Consider the following 24,240-nt stretch of genomic DNA (forward strand, 5'->3'; position numbering starts at 1 on the left):
CCATGACAGGCAGTTAAAGCAGTGGGTTGCTAAATGCTGTCTAAATCAGATAACTGAACTGAACTGGAGGTAAAACTAAATGCAATCTTTAAACGACTGCTACTCTAGTGAGCATTATTCAGGACATTCCTGAGATGGGCACTCCTGCTTTTGTGAGCATTACCCAGGATATAGAGACAGTAATTTCATAGTTAAATAAATTACTATATATTTGAATTATTCTCTTAATTTTGTACATAAATGTATATGTAATACATGTAGCGGAGGGATATATGGTATCACAGAGTTTCTTTTTCAATAAAGATAATGTCATGCACTTTTCAGTTTTCACTTTCTCCTTCCCAGTGAAACATCTCTGAAAGAAGACGCTGAAAGTATTAAGAAAGAGAGCGCTCGTTAGGCTAATTCTTTAATAAAAGGAGTTCAAAGAGCATTTGCCTGATTGATTACAAACAGCATTTATTGAAACAAAAAATATTTTACAGATGATTGTAATTTTACAGTTTTGCGTTATTTAATCAAGCTGATATGGCAGTCATTCGTTTAGTACTGATGCATTTCAGAAATAAAAAAGAAATTTCATTACATTGCAAAGATATGTTGGTACAGATTCTCTAAGGAAGTCAAACTCTGTAATAACAATTATTTATTTTTAATCTTATTTTATCTAAGCAAAAGCTAAATAATTCAAATACTCACCACACTTATATTCATCAGACTTATCCGCACAATCATATTTTCCGTCGCAGTGAGCCCAAACTTTGATGCATTTTAACTTATCTTGACACATCCATTCATCACTAGAGCATTCGACCGGTGGATGGGCTGAAAAAAGTGTGCCACTTATTACAACCAACTTAAACATTAAAAGAACATTTTATTGAAATTGAGGGTAGTGAAGTGTAAAAAATAAAAATCAGAATGTATTCGAATTTTAAATAAAAGTATTTCAGAGAAATTTAGCGCATTTTTTACGTATTTGTAATCACTTTTTGTGAAGTTAGACTCGATTCTCTTCAGACTCTTCTGTAGGACCTCAAAATAGTAGGACCGATTCTGTAGGACCGATCTCTGACTTTAGATTACGCAAGTGCACTTCCTCTAGAAATTTATGCAAAATAGCTAAAATGGGAAGATATGAGTATGCAGGCATCTCTTCCCATCTCAGCCAACTGGTACAATCTAGTATTATGGTTCTGTTTGAGAACACTTATTCTTCACTATCTTTCTACACCGTAATTTCGAAGACAACTAAGCATTTTATAACATCGGAAGAAATATTTTGTAGTACCGGAAGAACATGGCTTTGCTTGGTCTTTGGAAAGTTTTTCGAGAGGAATGGAATCATTCCTTTTGAAAAGCTTTTCAAAGTCCAAGCCAAAAATAAAATCTGAAAGCTTACATATTTTTTTTTTACTAAATTATTTTTCATCTGTTTTAGGCCTTGCATGTTGAAAATCAATATTATCAAAATATTCCTCGTAATAAAATAATTTATTCACAAAGTGTTATTCTACGAAACATCGAACAAGACTCAAAATTTGGAAGTCTAAAAATTCAGAAGAAGGTTTGCAAGACGAAATTAAATTCTATTATGCATATATTAAATACTATCTTTAAAATTTATTTTCTTTTTAAATAAAAAATAATCAGATATCTTAAACACATTTAAGTAATAATATTTAATATATGCTGCTCATAGTAACCAAACGTCCTACACTGTGACTTTTAGTACAATATCCTGCTTTAGAATAATACATTCTAGACACCGTCTCGGATTCTGTAAATATACTTTAATTTTATAAGTAATCAGCATGACTTTTGTTATTGCCTTTTCATACGGTTATGGTGATATTATTTTGAGGTCCGAATAGTAATAAAAAATCAGAAAGAATTCAAATTTTTATGATCGCCCAAAAGGATTTGTTAAGGTTTTCTTACGCTCTGGCTGAGTTCGTAGTGTACTAGTCTGCTGTTGCAATCACTTCTGCTCGCTTTATTATTAATTTTCTTCGCATTTAAGCCACATACAATTCTACAGCAAAATTAAAAATATTTAAAAGCAGCATACGTTTAAAATTCCCGATGTACATTTTTATATTTTTGTCAATCATTTCTCAGTTTATCATATCAATGTTCAGTTTTCTTAGGGTAGTTTGCAAATATTTTTTGTTTTTTTATTATTAACTTTTTTGAGTTTACTTTATTTATTAAATATCACGTTCTTCGCAACTGATCCACATAAAATTCGATTCAAGAGTAAAATTACAAAATATTTAAAAATAACATGTCTTTAGAATTACTGGTAGTAGACAGTCCCGCGCGTTGGAGATAAAAATATTTTGTTCTGTACATTGTTGCCACTGTCCGCTTTCAAATCATTGAGTTTATTAACCAAAAATCCATTCAAGTTTGACAAACTACGAAATATAAAATTCCAAATTCTAAATTCTGTCTTCCAGGCGTACATATTCCGATAGACTACGTTTTCACTCGAATATGTTCATTCATTTTTTCACAATGTGACGAACATACCTACATACATACATACAGATCCATCATTAATTTATTAAAAGAAAATAAAAGGCGATAGTATTTGGTGGCAACAACTTGAAAAGAGATTCCCCGTCTACAGTAGACGATGCAAAATGCCGTTTCGAGACCAATAGCTCATTCGAACTAACGCCTTTTGGGCTAAGAATCATTTGTTCTTTTAGGAAGCTCTAAAGGTTAATGCCCATTATTTTGTGTAAGAATTTCGAAGTTTCTCTTCAAACTGACTTTAGTATTTGGAAAAATAAATAGAATAAGTAAAGCATTTACGGAATTTTAAATACAATATCTGCGAAAACTGTTGCAGAAGAAAATAGTGGTGAGAAGCAAAAAAATATTTTGACAGAGAAGAATTTCCTGTAACAAAAGTAAGTAACAACTTATTCAACGCAATATTACATTTATAAAAATGTGTAACGTCTATTCAATTAAGGCAGATGCCAGAGTTTAAAACTAAAAATGTTTCCGCTTTTCTCAGAGCAATCAAAACATTTATTTAATCTCTATCTTCAATACAGATGCAGTGAAGTCTGTATGCTAGGAAGAAATGCGACAACACAGCATGTTATTCTACAATTATTTTAAAGTGAACCTTTTCCGGTTACCGCCTCTAAGATTACGAGTGACTAGAACTTTGAAAATGTAAATAAACATCGTTTTGAACACATTCTTTCGTCATAATCTCTAAGAATGTCAGCTCCATAACAAATACAATCAACTGAAACCGTAGGTAGTCGGATTTATTGTATTAACTGGACTAGCGAGGGAGAAGGACCTAAGCTAAACATGCGTTTAGCTTAGGTAATAATACTGTTTAAGCATATCACCTCCATAGTAGGCGTGACCCTTCTTCTCCTTTCTTCCAAAGTTGCTAAAATTATCCTATCCCAATTGCCTTTGGAAAAGGTCTGGTTATGTTTAAATTAATACTAAGCTTTTTTTTTTCTATTTCCTTTCAACTATTGGAAACTAATGATGGCATTGAATTCATAGAATTCACAGCATTCACGTGTTGAATTCTACAGCGTGCTAATTCTATAATGTGTTGAATTCTGTAACGTGTTGAATTCTACAGCGTACTAATTCTATGTATTGAATTCTATAGCGTGCTAATTCTATACTGTGTTGAATTCTATAACGCGTTGATTCTATAATTGTTAATTAGTGTGGAATTCTATATTGTTTTAATCGTTATATTGAAATCTATATTGCGTTAATCGGTACTTTGAATTCTATAATTGTTAGTTCCTGTTGGATTCTGTAACTTGTTAATCGTTACACTAAGTTCTTAATTCGACTTAAATTCTATAAGCTGTCAACCGTTACACTGAATTCTATATTTGTTAATTTGAGGTGAATGCTGTAACGTATTAAACGCTACATTGAATTCTATAATGGTTAATTCTAGTTGAATTCTATAACGTGTTAACCGTTACATTGAATTCTATAAAGTGTTAACCTTTACACTGAATTCTATCACTAGTTAACCGTTACATTAAATTCTACAACTTTTCTATAATTCAGTAATAGAATAATAGAGTAATAGTAATACAGTAATAGAATCCTCTTAAATCGTATAGAAAACAACATAATTAAACATAAAAAATTTAAATGTTCTACTATTTAGTAGTCTGGTAGAAATCTACTGGAATCTCCGATCTGCTGGAAAATTGTTGGGAAAGCGAAGAGAATAAAAGCTTTTCAGTCACGGTCATATCTCAACATATAAGCCAAAACGTTTCGGGGTTAAATCAAAATTTGGGAAAAAGATTTACTTACTTGAGGCGCACGTTATAAACGTTATATCATCAATAGCTAAGATTCTTTGAAAACTGATTCCCATTGCTGTCTCGAAAACTACGCTGAAATGTTCTTGAGTTCTGATGTTGATGATTTGTTCTTTCCATTCTTCTCCCTGAGGTTCAGATTCTTTCCACATTACTTGGATCTGAAATAACGGAGAGCAAGAAATTAAAAAATCAGGTCTTCTTAAAGACAAAAGCTTTACATTTTATGTGCTTTAGCAGATAATTTTAAAGTTATTGCTAATATCAGGGTACTTATAGTGGCAGATGACAACACACGCGCATGGTCAGCTCCTAACTTTCTTTTGATAAATATAACATGTGTAATGTCTATAATCTAGTCAATTTTTAGCATAGTTTATTTCTTAGACAATAATGCGAGACAAAGCATTTTAAATATTTTCTGAATAATTGGAAACTTCGGAATTCTGCAGCAAGCTAGAAGTGCCAGCTGTCAAATCTTAAACAAAAGAAATATAAGATGGCCAGAAAAATAACAAAACGTACATAACGCTATCTATTTGTGTAAACCGAAGTTGCTGTCTTGCCAATCCAAAATTTTTCGAAGAACGGAAAAACAAAATCACATGAAACAACCCCAAAATTAATATTTTCTATGCCAAAAAAGACCGAGAGCTGCGCCGGAATTTTTCCGATTAAAAGCCGGAAATACAAAACTTACTATTAATTGTACTTTATGATTTATTTTTAGCTGTATCACTGACTTTTGTTTTGCTTTGATACGAAATTTCGTCGATCTTCTAATACGATTTTACTATATTTTGACTATACTATTTTTATTACATTTTACATACACTACAATTTAGATTGCATACATTTGTTACATATTTTACAGTAGTTTTAATGATGTATCCAGAGGCATTGTTCTAATAAAAGCTTTTTGTGAATTATTTTTTACTATTCTTTCTAAAATTTAAGAAGCAAGGTAATACTTTTGTCCACCACTCTTTGTATTTTTCACGAAAATGTGAACTTATATGTCCGCCTGGCGTGCTCTGCTTTAGCTGCAATTAATAACACCTTCGCGCTGTTGATTTAGTTTCCCTTTAGTTTCAGCATGTGACTTAGTTTATGTTAAGCAAATAGTATAAGGCGAATTTACACTAGCATCATTATTTCCTTCTACAAGGTAAAGGAAGTACTGTAACCGCGATAAATTTTGAATATCGTATTTCAACAGAAGGATATCATATTTGAACACTCTCGAATATATTTGGACGAAATAACAAATTCCTTTGTTTTCGAAACGGAATGTAAAATGGATTTAAAATTAATTTTTTCGTACGTATATATATATACATATATATCATAATCCCTTCTATTCACGGAAATATTTGACCTGACTTGAATTGCCGGTTTGGCTTAGCCTTAGTGCTCGAGTAAAGACGAAACACCTTCGTATTTATTTATTAACTATTGTTCATTAAACGGGAGTTGGTTTGTTCCCCTTGAAAAGTCAACTAATTTCCGATCAATGACAATGATTACATATATATATATATATATATACCCGGATAATGGGGGTGGGTATATAAATATATATATATATATACCCATCCCCATTATCCGGCTTAAAAATCCTCACTCTGCCTTTATTTTTGCTATCGTTGGTCGTAGTCATATACTTTCAATTACAGAAGTATTTTAAATGACGAAAATATTCACGTTTTGACTTCTGAACGATAAAAATTGATCGGGATATTTAATTTCAAAATTTGCAACTTTTGATGTTGTTATTAACTTGTCTTGAGGGATCAATTAATTAAGTTGAAATAATGCCAGAAAATAAGTTTAAATGAAATACAGCAGAAACTGTGTTTAATTTATTAGGCCATATAAGCAGGTCATGTGATGTCTATATCAAATTTTTAAGTTTAAGAAGAAGCAAAATTAGTATTCTAAGATAGTAAGTTTGATTGAAAAATGATTTTCTGCTTGAGCAAATATAATTCTTTCTATCTTGCGTTTTTATAATATGCATGGTGTTTCAAAGTATTTATTATATGCCTTGTAATGTAAAGTATACTTTCATACGCAGTATACTTTTTAACTTGCATTTCATATGCAGTATTTTATATGCAGTATAACGTTTACTTGCATTTTACGTATTTTTTCATTATTCATTTAATTTTATGCCTCAGTTAATTAAACAAGTTAGTAATACTTTCTTTTTGATGCACAAAAGCAGCCGATTTTCGCACTATAAACTGAGTCTCTACTGGTTTTGACTTATCTCACTTGCCTGACAATAAACACATAATAAGTCCACATATGATTATAAGGTATTTTCTCCCCTCTTTTTCGTATGCCTTCGTGATATAATTGAAACCATACTTGACACGTAATCGAAAGGTCTAGTATTCGAATCTCGGCGAAGGCACTGCAGAATTTTCACATCTGCTGCTCCAAAAAACCTAAGGACCCTATAAATGGCTTCGAACTGAAAAGGTGGAAGGAGATAATTCTTCACCACTAGGATTTGACAATTGGGTGCCCTCATTCCTAGTTGGCCTTTAAAAGGGAGCTTATATATAAAGTAGGTTGGTAGGTATGGAGAATTCCCTGGGGGACGAATACGAGGGTCTCGTCCGCTAGTTTGTTTCCGCTAGTCTGCCGACAGGGTTTTTCAGCTCAACAGCATTCGAAGATTCTCCAAGCCGAAAGACACTATACATTCAGAAACATCCATGCTTTATCCGGAGTTTAAGTCCGAAACCAAGGTCATGGCAGCCAATTTCTTTGCCATCATGCCATCAGGGCGACGCTTGTTCTTGTATAGATTTTTAAAAAGCATTGCTATTAACATAGAGTTTTTGAAATCTTAATGCTTTAGATTTCACCGATAATGCGATACAAACTTATAATTTCTCATTATATGACCTATCTTAAAAGAATAAATGAAACAAAAATAGTCCACATTAGAAAAATATCACAGTCTTTAATGAGATACATTCCGCAAGAGAAGAAGAGGAAGAATGACCTTGCTTGTTTACATTAGCTGTACATAAGTCACGTGATCTCTGAGGTCATCTGCGTTGTTTGTTTATAAAAGGTATACATAAGTCACGTGATGAATGAGGTCATCGGAATGTATCTCCTTAATAATAAATATACAGGAATAATGAATATACAGGTTTTAATTTATAATGAATATGCAGGAAATAATTACTAAATCGCATTGATATGATATATAGCTTCAAAAATACTTCGAGGAATTGTTTCCCTTCTGGGTTATGCTTACCTTGTTACTCTTCTTGCTATGCAGAATCATAACGGAAAGCGTACCAGGCTTGTAACCGTCCATGTAATACCAGAACGATATCTTGCAGTTGGCTCCAGAAATCAAATAAGGCTTTGAGTGTAATTGAGATATTTCATTCATGAAACTCACGGGGGTCAAGTAATGACCTGAAATTACGATATTTTGAAATTATTGACAAAATATCTGCAATATCATTCGAATCATTTTATCGAAATTTAGCGTGATGCTATTTAGTGTTTAATAAATATGGCATACATAAATGTTTTAAATCCTGGAGCGTGAGGCCATTTAGTGTTTAATAAGTATGGCATCCGTGAATATTTTAAGTCCTGGAGCATGACGTCCAATAAAAAGCACGAATCAGGATTCAGAAAACGACACCAGAATTTAACTAAATTATTACTACAGCTATTTTTAGAAGCAGAAAATTTTAAATAATTCGTGGAAGCACTTTTTGTTAGTTTTTATAATTATCATGGAAGTAATTATAAAGAGGGTTAACGTACCTTCTCCGGTCCCTGTTGTATGATCTGTTTTTATATAACCGTTCTTTCCCTGTTTAACTGTCCATTTTCCTTTATGACCAAATGCATTAAACCAACCACACGTCCCATTTTCGAAATCACAAGAAGTACCTAAAGTATACAGTAAACCATGATGTTGCATAGGGAAAAAGTGGAAAGAATTTCACTATTTACAGAAAATACAGCCTGATCAACGAATTAAATTCGCCGAAATATCTCTATTGAAAAATGAAATGATTAAAAAAGTTAAGTAATTAATTAACAGCATAGAATTACTAATTATTAATCTTCCGATTGGACATTTTTCTAGCTTAGATTAATTCTAAGTCATCTAAAATGTTGAACTCTATCTGGTTTAATTAATTATAGAATAAGAATAGTGCAATATTGTATATTTCAACTGATAAGCATGAAAGAAGTATGGTTGCAAAGTTATTAAATTAATCTTCGAAAAATGAAAATTTTGAATCCCATATATAATAAGCAGTTAATTCAAAATGAATCATAATTTACTCAGTTGCATTTTCTTCAGTGAACTTTCGTATCATTTTTCGATGTGATATTTTGTACATAGCTTTTAAAATAGTTTCAAATTACATTCAAAGATTATTTCATATGAAAATTTCCCGTGCATCAAATTCTTCCTGACATAGTTATCTCCCTGTATAGTATTTACATATTTTAAACAAAGCGTTCCTGTGCCATAGAAGTGAAGAATTTACTGTGTAAAAACTTCGAAAACTGTTATGTTTAGGCAATATAAACTTTTCACATTACAATTCACATATTCATACACAAAACTCTCCGCTGATAAATTAAATATTAATTTGCCGCAGAATTTCTCTTATCAGTTATTCATTGAAAAAATAAACTTTCTACATAGTAATTCATTTGCTTCGCATAAAAGAATTCGGTGTTATTCACTTGTAATAAAAAATAAGACACAAACGCCAAAAGAAAAGGTACGAATGTAAAAAGGGGAATTAAAACATAAATTTTGCATATGAGTTAGAGGTTGCGTCGCCGAATACAAATAAGCAATCAAAATTAGCATAAAACGCAATTCTGCAGTCACACCAAACCGTCTTAAAAAGAGGCATGCCAACCTAATGAGTCAGTTCTTTAGCAACAATAGTTTTGATTAATCCAATACAGCCGAAGCGCAAAGCATGAGTCTGTGAGAATAGTAATTTCTCACACCACGCAGTTTGCCGGCATCACAAATTTTAATCGTAATCGCGTCAGTAATCGTCGTAATCGTAATTTTAATGAGTACCGGTCAGACTGGTTTCTGCCCTTCTTCCCTTCTGAGCCCGTGACCTTCCTGCAATCGCTTGGCAATTAGCGACGCCCCACGTGTGCGGTTTTGTGTTCCTGCATGTCGCGCTACTGAAGTTTCATCGTTCCTGATATTTTCACATGGAGTATCGTCGTATTTTTGCATAAAAAAAAGCAGAACTAAAGGTTGCGATTTTTTAGATGAAAATGCTCAGTGTTAAAATCCATCTGCCCCGACACCGTTCTGAAACATCTCAAGCAGATTATATATAGGTGTTCGACTCCAGAATGCGACTTACCAGCGATGTGTGACCACGTGATTATTTTAAGTGTGTTAAAGAATGTGGAAGTGAAAAAAAAGATCTTGCACATGTACAACAATATTATGGGCACTGCACGAAATTAATATGAGAAAATTTCGACTGCATATATGCAGGATGTGAACAGATTGAGATTGGCCGACTGCTAGACATGTTTTCTGCTTACGTCTACTATTTCATTTTAATTTATCATGTTTTGTGTTCTAAGTTATGATATTTTGATATTTTATGTGTGTGTGATAAAGGTTCCATATTTAATCCAGAAAATGTGTTTGATAAAATAAATGTGAGATTAGATAAAGAAATTTGTCTTCGCAAGTGTCATGCATGTGGGTTATTGGATAAGTCAAATATTTAATTATTCTTGTCACTAGGGTTTAATTAGCAATGTACTACCACTAAGAATTCGAGCCAGTAAATATTGGGCACATGTAAATTAATTAAGGATTTCTAGATAGATATTGGTTAGATTAGTAGTGGCCACCACTACAGAGCCGAAGACACCATTTGCACGATTAAATGCGTTGGAGGGCTGTCGGGATATTGCAAACTGGTGCAAGAAAATCCTCTGTTGCCAAAGAGCTGAATGTGCATTGTAATGTCATCAACGGGCTGGGGAATCGTTACCAAAGCAGTCAAAATCCCTGTAGAAGATGTGGGTCTGGACACCGAAGGGTTTCCACAACGGCAGACGATCTTTTCCGGTTGCTATGTGCAAAACATTCATAGATCATTAACAGCTTGACATCTGGTGTTGCATCTCTCTGCTGCTGTAGGATGGCCCACATCCCACCAAACAGTGTCGCACCGATTGCAGGAAGGATGACTGTACGTGCAACTTGTGGCTCGTGTTCATTTGTCTCTCAGTTCAGCTGCGCATGTTAGAGCGCAGCTGAACTGGGATGATTAACATCGCAGTTGGACACCATAACATTGCAAATGGACACCAGAGCATTGAGGCCACGTAGTGTTTATGGATGAGCCCCGATTTAGCATCCAGAAAGGTTCCCGAAAGGCAATGATATCCCGAGAGCGAGGGACATTCTATTGAGCGCCAAACTCCGTCGAAAGAGACATTACACGGGAGGAGGCTTAGTTGTATGGTCTGGCATAGCAACGAATGGCCGCACAGACCTCTGCGTGATTCCTGGTGGTTCCGCCACAGCCGTCCGATATCGCGACGAAATCTGAATCTGTTGAAAAATGTTACTGTATTAAGACATAAGTATCTGTTCATCAGCTTATTGAAAATTATCTGCAGAGAAGTTAAAAGAGATACAGAATTCATTGGTTTGACTCTGGAATCAGGGTTTCGAGATAGCAAGATTTTCAAAGAAAATTCTTCAGATTAGCTGTTGAAATTTATTGAATTAATTCTGAAAACACTGGGAATAAATTGTTTTTTCCTATATACCTAGATATTCCAGGTATCTAGATCTGACTGCATTTTGAGAAATTCTGTAAAAGAACATTTTGCAAAAGAACACATTATTCTCAAAATAAGGCTCTGAGAAATTTTCAAAATTTTCTCTGGTTTTTATCAATTGCTACTACCTTCTTTCTCTGTCCTTAACTACTCTACTATATTCCAGCATATAACACGCATCTTTAATTTTAAACTACACTTATTAGCTTTTAGGTATAAGCGCGCCTTTTTTTTTACGAAGAAAACCTGAAAGATTCATGTGTCAAGCTCTTATTATTTGTAGTCATTCATTCGAAGATTTTCCCCACATTTTCGAACAGTGGTATAGGGAATTGACAAAGCGATAAAGGAAAAAACATGTGTATGGGTGAATTGCTTGAGATAGTAAATAAGTCTGCTAAGAGGGTGCGGTGCATTCAATGCACCCTCTTAGCAGACTTCACAAGGATGTCATTCTAGGTTTTCGAGAAAATGGGGACTGCATTTGAGGCAAGAATGCACTTCCGACTTGAATGAATTCTTGAATTTAGCAGTAAATTTTTTTCTCTTAATGTAGTCATTTGAGGCCGTGGTTTTGAAGTGAACATCGAAGGCAAGGAAGGAACAATGAAGGAAAAGGAGGCCAAATACATCATATCAGTCTGAAAATAATGTGTGAGTGGATAATAAAAGCATTGAATGAAATTAAACCCAATATAATTCAAAAGTCATTTGAAAAATATAGTATATCTAAGTCTATGGAGTGATTAGGTTTATTTTGGAAGCAGGAGATGAGAAAAATGAGCATCGCCTTCGCCGGGAACCACGGACCTCAGGAATACGCGCCCAGCATGCACACCACAACACCACGAAGGAATGCTAAGAAGGCGGAAGAAATAGCTTATATACTCCCCCTTTTCGGCCGAGCGGTAAAGTCGCTGAACACTGGTAGTTCGGTCCGAGGTTCGTATCCCGCGAACGGGCTAGCTGCATGGGTGTTTTCGTGGTTTTCCCCATGTGTAACGTGTATACGAGCCAGTTTCCCTTAGAAAGTCCTCCACGAAGGCATCCCTCCCCTTAGGCAGATAGCCCTAGTGTGCTTTGCCATAATTAAATACACACACACACACACACACACATACTCCCCCTTTTAAAGGACGACTGGGGTTTTTAGGGGACCCAATCGCCAAATCCTGGGTTTAGAGAATCATCATTCACCACCCTTTTAGTTCGGGCGTCACTCGTAAAGTCATTAGGTTTATTTTGGAAGCAGGACGTGACAACAATGTGCAACGCCTTCTCCGGGAATCGAACCACGGACCTCTGGAGTACGCGCTTAGCGTGCAGGCCATCACATCACGAAGACATGCTAAGAAGGCGGGAAAAATACCTTATAAGTCTAGGCGAAATGCAATATGATTATGTATTTATGGATCAGAATAACGATGATGGTGAAAATGAAACAGAATTCGATGGTGTGCCTGAAGATATAAGTGAAGAGGAAATGACGAACGTTTCATTTATCAGATAAGAAAAATTTTTAATTCATAAGGAATGTCATTTTTTTAGTACATGCAGAAATATAAATTTTGTATGCTAATCTTTTCTTACTTCTAAATTAATCATTTTTACATCCAGCGTATGACAAGCACCTGTAAATTTTGATCTTATATATTGCATTAAAAGTGGGTGTTACGAGCTGGAATATTGGGCATCCTTTTTGAGGGGGGGGAGGCGAGGACTGGGAAATTAGATAAAAAAATCGAAAACTATGCATAGGCTAGGTACGATAAAAATATTTGTAAAGCATGAAACCTTACATACAATTAGGTTTGTTACATAGTTGTATGTAACTAATCTTATTAGTTAATCTTATATAGATAATAAAGTTTATTATATAATTGTAACATTTCTTTGAATCATGAATCGGAAATTTAAAAAAAGAAAGTTTGGAATTACCGCATTCCTCTTCGTCGGTCCCATCGCCGCAATCATCTATGAAATTGCACCTTTGGAGATGAGTGTAACACTTCTTATTCCTGCAAGAAAACTTTTCAGGAGCACAGTCATCTATAGGAGGCGGAATAGTAGGTGTTCCAGGTATATCCCGTCCTGAAAGAAAGATAAAACAGGACAAATGCATTTGGGTTGGATAATTCCTTGACAACGCTATTTTTCCCCCCGGGAAAAGGAAAACTTTTCTGTGCAAGCAAATGATTCAGTGCTAAATCGTAAAGAACGCTCTAAGAATAAATCTGGAAACAAGAAAATTAAACAACGTGAAAGAGATTTTACAGTTATTTATACTCTTAAAACTCTTGTGAAATCTACAAAAGCTGAACACAATAAGTTTTTCAGAGAAACGCATTCCTCTTAGAAATATAGAGAAAGACTTACAGAAATATATTAAGTTAGATTATCTGAATATGACAAAGCTCATGAGGGCTATGTGCCTAATAGGGTGGATGCCTTCGTGGAGGATACTTAAGGGAAAGTGGCTTGTATTCGTATAAAACTAAGAAAACCTATAAGCAGCTAACTTGTTCGTCTGGGTGGGCCTACGCAGAAGGAAAACCTACCTCTGATTTGTTGACTTATGCGAAACAAAAATCTTACGGCCTCGTTGTTTACCTAGCTTAGGAAGAGGAAAACAGAATTACACTCCTAATAGGACATCCAACTTTTGTAAAAACATCTTGTAGAGTCTGACCTTCTCAGGTAGCATAAAATTTGACCAGAGCTCTAAAAGACAATTGGTGAATTTTCACGATCTCTTGTAAGTACCACAGAAACAGGGTAAGGTTGTAAAGGATACTTTATTTAACTTATACAGTTTAACAGTCAGCATCAGCTCTTGCTTACAGAAACCAAAGATAATGAATGAGCTGAAACTAATGTAATTGAGTATAGCTTAATGGCTTCCCAGTATAACTGGTGAGCAAGCTGGCTCTGACCGAAGTCGCCGTAAATAAGCCTAATGGCAAGAATAATTCAACGCCACAGAATACTTATCACTATAAAATCAAAATTAGCAACGTGGTCTTCAAGTAGGTAGGACATGCTCTGATTTTACCCTCCAAAACCTTCCTTTGAATTCATTCTACCTAATTTGAATATGGCGCGAGCTAGAAATTCACATTCTGGAAGGTAAACGAAAACGAGGCTGATAGAAAAGAAAATTAAAATAACTGGTTGGAAGCTTAAATGATACTTTATAACGTAAAATATCATTCTACATGTTAGATACTTTAAAGCGAGTGAAAAATACAGTTCAGTCTTAAGAAGGAAGCTCTTCAAATGTGTCGCTCCTAAAATGCAAGAAACGAGTATATTTAAAGCAATGTACAAATAGATTTAAGTCAGATGCTTGCTCAGAAACTTATTTCTCAAGAATCTGGCAAAAATTGTAAACTGAGATATATTTCCTACCTGGTGCAAGATGACATTCTGGCGTCAAGGATATGTCGTCAATGTTAACGCTGCCATACTTTCCTGATAATACTGCTTCTATCACGATCTAAAGAAAATGTAATTGCATGATTAGTAAATGTTAGAAATAATGCAATTAATACATAAAAATATTTAAGCAGGTAATTGTTAATTATAATTATAACTGGAATCGAAACCCACGGAAAGCAGAACTAAATGCAATAGACAACAGGTAAAAGCCAAGAGATATTTTAAAACCCTCTGACTGGCAAGTGGCAAGGCCATATATATATATATATATAATATATATATATGTATATTATATATATATTCTTACAGACATCATAAAAGTATTCTAGGATTCTATACTCTCTCTCTCTCTCTCTATATATATATATGGCCTTGCCACTTGCCAGTCAGAGGGTTTTAAAATAAAATAAAAATATATATATATACATACATACATATATAGTATATATATATATATATATGTATGTATGTATTTCTTAAAATATATCCAAGAAATTAAAGCAATATATTAAAATTAAATATATCTATGTATAAAGTACCAGGAGTATTTTGGCATTAAAATGAAGAAAATAATTCTTTCTCATGGTAGCTTTGGGGAATTTGTACTTCCTTATCGAAAACCTGGGTCGGTCAGAGGGTTAAAATATGCAATATTAGGGAAACGGATTATATTCTTTAGCATAACAAAAAAATATTTATTAACAGTATATTTTCTTCGGTTGTTTTAGAACCAACAAGAACATTATTTTATTTTTCACCTTTACACATACATGCATTAAATTGGTAAATTAAAAAATGAAGCCATTCTCTTAATCACCATATTAGGTTCAAATAGACTTTTAAGCATTCCAAAGTACCTGACATATAAGTATAATGATGAGTGTAAATCAAATTACTACGAGATGTTTCTCACCTGATAGTCTTGTCCAGCGTTACCACCAATTTCCAGTTCAGCTCGGTGCCAGAAGTCATTGATATCAGTTGAAAATTCTTTCAGGAATTCCATACCGTTTGCATTGTAATTCACTCTCTTGTACAGTCGCAGCAGGTTATTCGAGAATATTGTATTAAACCAGAAACGCACCTGTTAAATAAGAACACACAGTTTTATCTAAAATTCTAAAATAAGATATGAACCACATAAAATGTGAAAGAGAACTACTGTAATTTAGCAATTGTCCCTTTCGACTAGAAAAGGAAGGCCCTTCTATGCTTCAGGTTTATGTTGAACCTAAAGCTTATCTTGAACTATGCTCGAGAGGAAAGGCTCTACAGAACACTTCTTGGAAAAAACTACCGACACATTCATGGTATCGTAGTTCAGATCCTGGTATTGATTTCAAGGGTGACAGGAAGGTCCAAACAGTTCTGACTTGGTTGACCTAAAGACATTTAAAGACTTTTCATATATTCCCATGGTACTAAAACATTCCCAACTTGTGCCAAATGTCAAAGCCCTACAAGCTACTTCGCAAGATCTACTTAGTTGTGTTGCCTTGGTGCATGAATATCTGCTGAAGAGAACTAATTTCGTGCTGGAAATCGTTAAGGCAAATGGATCTGATGTGATTCAGATCACAGGGATTAGTAGGAAGAAGAAGACAGTCCCTTTTATTCCTCCATTGCACTATCTGAATTTAAACAGCGTCATTTCAAAATTAATCAGCATCATGCTTTATTAAGTAATCCTGCAATGCGGATACCTCTTATCCAATCATAGATCAAGATAGATAATTATAGATCGTATCCAATCATAGAATTTGACTTGAATCATAGAATTTGAATCTCACGTTTTTCTGAATGCGTTTTTAAATTTTCGTTTTGACTTGCTGTTCTAACATGTGCTGCTCGTCTCTCTGCTTCGTCCAATGTCTTAAGAAGTCAATTTCAAAGAATGTTAGGAAGATTGCACAAAGATCCTCCACGAAGGCTTTCCTTTCTTAGGCAAACAGTCTTCGTGCGCTTTGGGGTAACCAAATAAACCAAACCAAATTAGTCTCTAGAAAAAAAAAATCCAACCTTCCCATTCAAGAAGTTTTTTTTTATTAAAACATATTTCATTAAATGTTAAGAAGAAAATTTGAAATGAGGCCTGCAGAGAAAACGAAATCCTAAACTTACCTTGCAACCCTTGGAGACACCATCTATTGTATCAGATCTTATTCTGGGCTTCCCATTGCGGTTTGCAGACTCAACTGTCAGGTATTTGCCTAAATAAATGTTAAAGAATGAAAAAAAAAAAAAAAAAAAAAAACTATTCAAATAATCATAATTAATACCCAGATAACAATAAATAAACATTTTGAGCTTTATGAGACGCATATATGAAGTTTTTTCGCTGCGATATATGAGCCTAAAATATCCGTTATTAGTGCCTACGAATCCATATATAGGCTCTGAAACAATCTTCACTGTGGTCCACGAAAATGCATCGCTGTGGTCTATATATTAATGAAAGTGCATCACTATGGTCTAAGCATAGAAAGAAAAGATATGTGCTCCGTGAGAAACGATGAAGAAACCATGCAATTTTTTATGTGGTATGGATTCGAATAGCAAATCAGCGATTTGGCAGTCCTATTACTGATTCTAGAGGAACGAAACTTAGTGATTTTATTAGTGCGAATCATTTGTTTCTACTTAATCGCGGACCTACTTTCTGTTCCACGCAAGGCTCGAGTTATATTGACCTTACGCTTTGTAGCTTAAGACTGCTGCCATATGTTCAAGGTTGGAATATCTCTGAGGAAGATACTCTTTCTGACGATAAAATGATTATCTTTGAACTTGTTTTATGCCGTCCGATTATATCTCATAATTTGTGTACTTTTAATTTAAAAAGAGCGAACTGGTTTTTATTTACTGAACTTTGTAAGAGAGAACAGTGTAACTTGAATATCCTTCTTAACAGTTGCTCTGATTGTATTGCATTAGAAAATGTTGTAAACAGACTTTCTACCGTTGTTTTTAATTGTGCTTTACTTTCAATTCCGATGAAGAAAAGTAAGAAGAATGGGGTCCCTTGGTGGTCTAAGGAAATTGATTGTTATAGAAAGCATGTAAATGCTGCTAGGCGTAGATTCCAGAGAGAAAGAAACTGTCTTCTTAAAAATATTTATAAAATTAAATATTTCGAATTGCGGCATAAGTACAAGGTACAAATTAGCTAATGCTAAGCTTGAGGAGTCGTGGAGAAATTTTCTCTCAACTATTATTGTTCACAATGTCTGGAAATCTATATATAAGTATGGGGTTAAGACCAATTTTGCGAAAAGGATTGAGATTTCGGGAATTAAACTCCCGGATAGCAGTGTTACTTCGAGTTTGAGTGATACAATTGTTGCTATAATGACAAAGAATTTCCCAAGAGATAATGCGCGTGATGATAGAAATTTTCATAGAACTATGCGCACTGAGTCTGATGGACCTTATATTTCTTTTATGGACTGTCCGTTCTCTACATCAGAAGTTAACAGTGTTATTAAAAATCTCAAGAAGAACAAATCACCTGAGCTTGACTCTCTTTCTAATGAAATTGTACAGCACTTTCATGCGGTGGATAGCACATTTCTACACAGACTTTTCAACTTTTGTTTACAATTAGCAGTTTTTCCAGCACAATGGAAGACAGCTCGGGTTGTTTTGATTCCTAAAACTTTAGATACAAGAACCCCTTATCTTGATAATATTAGATGCATTAGTCTTTTGCCTACTTTGGGAAAATGTCTTGAAACTCTCTTCATTAACAGAATAAATTGGTATTTGAGACAAAAATGCTTTTATAATGATTCTCAGTTTGGATTTACTCCTCGGAAGTCCGCTGAAGACGCCATTATTCGCCTTTGTAATATCTTGCAGTGTGCAAAGAAAATGAAGTATACTACACTTCTTATTTTCTTGGATTTCAAAGGAGCTTTTGATAATGCTTGGTGGCTATCTATCTTAAAAATTTTAAAAGATGCTGGTATACCACATAATATCTATAACCTTCTTAAAAGCTTCTTGAACGAGAGGACTGCTGAGCTTCAGCTTGGGAACGAAGCTAAGGTTTATTCCCTAGAAAAAGGCTGTCCTCAAGGCTCTGTATCCGGACATACTCTTTGGAACATAATCATAAATGATCTTTCAAGCCATCTCGACGGTTGTTTAAAAATTGCGTTTGAGGACGACTTACTATTAATTTTCCAAGGAAGGATTTTGAATAACATTCTTTTGAGAGCACAAGAAGTTCTAGATTTTGTCTCCAGTTGGGCGATTTCTCATAAACTCACTTTCAATCCTTCAAAAAGTAAAGCTATGCTTGTTCCCAGTACGTTTGATGAACAAAATATTGCTTCTTTGATGCTCGATAATTCTCCGTTGGAATTTGTAGAAAATGTTAAGTATCTTGGTCTCATTCTTGACCAAAAATTAACATGAAAAATGCACATTGAATTCCTTTCTGCTAAATGTGAAAAAATTATTAATGGCTTTCACCGAATTGCCAAAAATACTTTTGGAGTAAGCTACGATGTTAAGAAACTCATGTATAAGCAGTGTATTGTACCTTTCATTTCGTACGGCTGTCGTGCTTGGGGACATGTTCTTGCCAAGAAGGTTAACAAAAGAAATTTAAGAAAGATTCAACGGAGAATTCTTCTTCGTATTATTAGTGGTTATAGAACCTTAAGCTATGAGGCTACTTTTGTTCTTGCAGGAGTTCCGCCTACTGATTTTGAAATTGCATATAAGAATAATATTTTTGAGTAATTGGCAACTCATGCTTCGGAAGACTGTATTAATGGAATTGTCCCCTTCACTGATCTTCCTCATCCCACTTCTTTAGAACCCATAAATTTCTGCGATTATAAAGAGACTGCTGAAATAAGTTTTCATATGGTTTTCTTTACAGATGGCAGCAAGATGAACAATAAGGTTGGCCTTGCATTTGTTCTTTTTGAAGGTCATTCCGAGATTTGTTTTCTTAGACACCGTATACGGAATGAATGTACAGTTTTTCAAGCAGAACTTCTGCGCATTTATCTTGCCGTCAAATGGATCCGGGATCATGGGACAACATCCTCAAAGTACCTTATTTGTTCTGATTCTCTTTCTTCTCTTCAACTTTTGAACAGTATTACCAGCTGCGATAAATTAGTTATCGAAACCCTAGTAACTGTTAGTTCACTTAAAATTAGAGGTATTGATATCTGCTTTGCTTATGTGCGTGCTCATCATGGTTTCTATGGAAATGAAAGAGCTGATTTCTTAGCTAAAGATGCCTTAAATCTACCCATTGATATCAACATTAGCATTCCAAAGAGTTATTGGAAGTCCTTTCATTATAAAAAGCTTTTAGCTATGTGGAATGAGGAATACATTTCATCTTGTAATGCTGAAGTCACCAAAAAGTTCCTTCCTTCTATTTACCATAGACTGAATTCCGAGTCTTTCCTCTCGTTAAATTTTAAAGTGTCTTAGTTTTTATCTGGTCACGGTAAATTTGCAAGTTATCTGTTTCGTTTTAATCTTCGATCAAACAATTTATGTGAATGTTCAAAAAGAGTTCCTCAGGATGTGGAACAGTTGATTTTCTCGTGCCCTACATTTGATGGCCCTAGATTACGCTTACAGAACGATTTGAAAATGTTTGGAGTGACTTGGCCAGTGAACTTATCTGTTTTCGTGAAGTCCAGACTGCTGTTCTCTGCTTTTGTTCGCTTTATTTATGCATGTAATTTTTAATGTTTATTTATACATGTAACCTTTAATGTTCTAGTTAACTTACTTCTGTAAGCCCCGTGTTGTACATATGTGGTGCACGGGGAATCTGTATGTTCTCAAAGGGAAAAAAAAAAAAAAAAAAAAAAAAAAAAAAAAAAAAACGAATATGAGGGAGGGAAGCGTATGACGAAACTTGTCACTTGTTACTTTGTTCTCAGTTAACTCTCAGATTGGGGGGGTAGGATTTTTTCTTTTTTGTTTTCATTTCTACATATCTCCTTTAAATTTCCTTTAATAGTCTCATACAGTGCTTAGCATTCTCCCTATTCTCATTAATGGTGCTTCTACGTTTTAACGTTTTTTATTTGTGCACTGGGAAAGCAATGATCTTTGTCTCTATCATTGCTTAAAATAGTGCACTTTATTATACATAGAGTATAAATTCAACCACAGCCAGCCCAGCAAAACTATTTCATAGTTTTTGAGCGAAATTGTAATTCCGTTCTGAGCTCCAAATAAGAGTCTAGTATTTTATTTTATTTTTAACTATTTGTAATTAATTTAATAATTTGTTGAGTTTTTATTTATCTTTTTCTATTTTATTGAATATTAATTTTGATCATTAATTATTTTATTAGATATTTATTAATTTAATTGTGCCTCTTTCCTGACAGTTTTCCATAGGGCTCCTGCACATTTAATTTTACAAATTAAGCCCTAATACAGAAATTCAGTGCAAAGTTTCGCTTCCATAGCATAGTCTTGTTTCACAACTAAACTCTGCAAGGATTAAAAACCTATTAACAAAATTACTATAATATTGGCTAAACAGATAATTAAAGATTACTTAAAATATTAAATGCGTGTTCAAAGGCTCAGATATCAAAGCTTTTTTTACTCCAGTTACTTTTAGGCATTTCTAGAATTTGAAAACATAGACGAAAAAGCTTAAATATAGCATGACCTTAAAGAAGAATAAACATAATTTCTATAGAAATTCTACAATCGAAAGCCTGTAAATGTTAAAAAAATTACTATTTGTTTTTTTATTTTTTCATAAATTGAAGTATCCGACTACGTTCGACACCCAAATTTTGGAACATAGTACAAATAAATCTATTACTGCTGTTATTTAGTTGAATACTGCATAAAATAATAGAAGCAGGTGATAAACATATTATTAAAGTATTTTTTTTCACTTTGGGTTAAAAATGTGTTAAATTTCAGGATTACTAGATACATTCCCACTAAAATATTTGTCAATATTTTACTTTTATATTTGTCAGGTATATTTATTAAGGAATAAAATGGACTAAAATCTAAGCGATAAAATAAAATGTCTAAAAATATATCTGTTTCAGTACATGCACTAGCTATTTTTCGAGAAATTTCTCTCTTTTCATTTAGAAAGTTGTCTGAAAAACTTTTAGATATGCACATAAACCTAAACTTTCAGTCCATTTAATTCACAGTATTTCATGGAATATTTGTGGAAAGTTTCATAAAATTAATATAGTAATATTTTATTATTTAAGGGCTTTTATCGTAGAAGAGAAAGTCGAAAAAAATCAAGTTTTTGGAAAATAGGATTAAAGTAATGCAAACACAAACAGAAGGAAAGGAAAATGTTGTGAAATATGGAAATTAAATTGAAAAAAAAATACGAAAATTAAATTGTTGCGAAATATGAAAATTAAATTAAATTGAAAAAATATGAAAATTAAATTAAAATAATAATACTTGTTCTCGAGCATTTACTAACAAACAGAAGGTTTCAAAATCATCCTTTGAACACCACCAAAAGTAGTTGGTATTTACGAAAAATACGGATTCGTAAACAGAAACTCCCCGTTCACGAGGTAGAACAAGAACAGCAATTAAATCTGCTTTTAACGATCGGAGATACAAAATTAAAGCAGTTTGGAAAAGCTTAATGTATAAGCTTTAAAATAAAGTAGTAAACGTTTTTTGGAAAATTTCGTTAAAATTGGTGATTAGAATGTAGCTGTAAACCTTAATTTTTAATTTCCCGGATTCAGAAAAGGGATACTTATAGGAAAATAAATTTACAGGATGATAATACTTATAGGACAATAAATTTATAGGATAATACTTATAGGGTAATAATAATACTTATAGGACAATAAATTTATAGGATAATACTTATAGGGTAATAATAATACTTATAGGACAATAAATTTATAGGATAATACTTATAGGGTAATAATAATACTTATAGGACAATAATAACAATACTTATAGCACAATAAGAAGCGTGACAGCTTTGCGGAAGGCTTAAGAGTATCCATGACGTACAGGGGATAGGTGAAAGCGGGGTCCGGACGCATATAAGCATTCTGTACCGCACCACACGCATGGGGAAATACCCGTACTTGTGATTGGACATGCTTTCAGATGACATCCTTTTCTCTCGGTATAATGACGTTTAGGCGGGATTCCTACGATTTTTGTTTTCGTTGAATGACACGCATGAGTTGCACGAAAGCGGAAAAATTATCTTTTGTTTCCTTCTGTTTCATAGAATAAGAAAATTATAAAATCTTTCAAAGATGGTGTTGATATCAGAAGCAATCTTAAGCGCTTAGATTTTACAAAAGAGCTGAGTTCACGAATTTAGTGCAAAAACCCAAACACGACGATCTCCATCCAACTGTAAAGGCATTGTGCGCTGGTAAGTAGTATATTATTATTATTGCAATTTTGTTCCATTCTGTTCCTTTCATATTGCAGAAAATATTTCCTTTGCAAATGCTATGTTACTTCCATGTTAATGTCCATATCTTTCACATTTCTTATATTCTCTTGCCTTAAATCTAAGAAAAATGTGCATTCAGTGTTGCCGCTGAATTAAATACACGTGTATAAGAAAGGAAACTTCCTTCTCTGACAAACACTATTTTTCTGAAAAGATCCAAGAAACATTACACATTAAAAAATGGGCAATATTCATAAAATAATATGATTCAATTTAAAATACTTATCTCTATTTCTCTGTTCCAAATCTACTCTATTAGTCTAACTTCAAAAATAAATTTCACTTTTTCAGAATAATTATAAATATTGTGCAGATTGCAACTGCAGAGCATGGTATATAGTGATCATGAAATAAGGAATTAATTATCCCAAAATCTCAAATATGAAGTATTTAAATTAAGAATACCTTTATTAAAAATCTCCGCAATTAATACACATTTAGAGTTAACACATGAAGAAATAATACTTTTTCTCTCTAAGGAAAAAAAAAATGTTAAATTTTGTATATTAAGTTCACTACACTAGTGTTGTAAGGAATGTAATCTCATAGACACAGATATACATCTCACGTAATAATCTTTTCGGTAATGCTATCAAAATGTAAACAAACGGTACCTTCGAGCCCAAGCAAAGTCAAGGCTTTCCTAAGCGTAGAAGAAATGATGTCATCGGAAGCCAAATCCAATCACCAGGGGGAATTTTTTCATATGTGCGTAGCACGGTACAGATAGCTTATATGTGCTCCGGACACCCGGGCGATTTATATAGACCATTTGGGTTTATTCGGAGCCCACGACTGTCCAGGACGAGCAGCTTCTGACTCTCAAAGAGCACCATATCGGGATTTCATTTAGAGATGCTCAAAAGCATATAATGCCAGACAAGGTCTAGATGCTAAGACAAATAAGGGAATAGTATTTGCTGAATGTAGACAGATGGTACTAAACATTACACATTTGAGGCATGGATATTACAGGATGAACATATAATACAGGCAGTTATACTAACAGCTAGTACGTCACTAAGCATCAAATAATAAACTCTAAAATACTAAAACAAACAAAAAGATAAATACTAAACTCTAAAATACTAAAACAAACAAATACTCTGAGGAGTGAGTCAAGCACTAATTATA

General features: G+C 33.6%; 1 protein-coding gene across 2 annotated transcripts in view; it reads right to left on the reverse strand.

The window, feature by feature from the left end:
- The window catches only part of LOC118194239 (MAM and LDL-receptor class A domain-containing protein 1-like), a 458,361-nt gene that overhangs the window by 55,042 nt on the left and 379,079 nt on the right, over window positions 1-24,240 (reverse strand). For both annotated transcript variants that reach the window (XM_085827015.1, XM_085827016.1), the window contains 8 exons: window positions 16,749-16,837; window positions 15,541-15,711; window positions 14,598-14,685; window positions 13,128-13,280; window positions 8,148-8,276; window positions 7,621-7,787; window positions 4,333-4,501; window positions 700-825 (listed from right to left, as the gene is read on the reverse strand). In XM_085827015.1, the coding sequence (XP_085683141.1) occupies window positions 700-825; window positions 4,333-4,501; window positions 7,621-7,787; window positions 8,148-8,276; window positions 13,128-13,280; window positions 14,598-14,685; window positions 15,541-15,711; window positions 16,749-16,837 (1,092 nt within the window). The remainder of the gene's footprint in view (window positions 1-699; window positions 826-4,332; window positions 4,502-7,620; window positions 7,788-8,147; window positions 8,277-13,127; window positions 13,281-14,597; window positions 14,686-15,540; window positions 15,712-16,748; window positions 16,838-24,240) is intronic.

This window comes from Stegodyphus dumicola, chromosome 11 (assembly GCF_044657685.1).
Source record: "Stegodyphus dumicola isolate Sdum_Otavi_A_Nest chromosome 11, ASM4465768v1".
Taxonomy (NCBI): Eukaryota; Metazoa; Arthropoda; class Arachnida; order Araneae; family Eresidae; genus Stegodyphus; species Stegodyphus dumicola.